Source organism: Nestor notabilis, unplaced genomic scaffold (assembly GCF_000696875.1).
Source record: "Nestor notabilis isolate BGI_N333 unplaced genomic scaffold, ASM69687v1 scaffold21230, whole genome shotgun sequence".
NCBI classification, from domain to species: domain Eukaryota; kingdom Metazoa; phylum Chordata; class Aves; order Psittaciformes; family Psittacidae; genus Nestor; species Nestor notabilis.
In genome coordinates, this window is record NW_009912694.1 from 1 (window position 1) to 504 (window position 504).

General features: G+C 56.7%; 1 protein-coding gene across 1 annotated transcript; it reads left to right on the forward strand.

Annotated features, from left to right (window-relative positions):
* Positions 1 to 203: 203 nt before the first annotated feature.
* On the forward strand, positions 204 to 302 carry SPRR3 (small proline-rich protein 3; the record flags this gene model as incomplete). The annotated part of the gene is made up of 1 exon (XM_010020827.1): positions 204 to 302. A coding segment is annotated over exon 1 (99 nt), but the record flags the coding sequence as incomplete, so codon positions are not given.
* Positions 303 to 504: the final 202 nt, after the last annotated feature.

Below are 504 nucleotides of genomic sequence, written 5' to 3' on the forward strand. Positions count from 1 at the left end.
GAGCCCGCTGAGATGGATGTGAAACGGCCACCAGATCCCAATGGGATGGATGGGAACCATCCATAGCTTGGGAATAAAGAGCAACGAGGCAGCCCAAGAGCAGGGTTTGATCCATTTATCCCTTTGGATGCTATCAGGGGAAGGGTGGAGCGTGTCGATGCCCATTCCCACACTCCTGCATCTATCCTGGACCATCCAGGACCATGGTTCCTAGACCAGGATGCTCCATAGTTCCTGGACCAGGATGCTCCATGGTTCCTACACTGGGATGCTCCATGGTTTCCAGACCAGGCTGCTCCATGGTTCCTGGATCATGCACTGGAAATGGATGCTACGAAAGGGGTGGTTTTCCCCATACTGGAAGCTTCTCGCCACCAGCCCAATGGGTGCTGGGTGCCCGTCCCCTCCATGTGGGACCCCGGGTTGGGGTTCCCCCATTGGGTGCTATGGGGGTCCCTGGTGCTGGTCCCTTTGCTATCAATGGGTTGGCTGGAGATGGGTCTG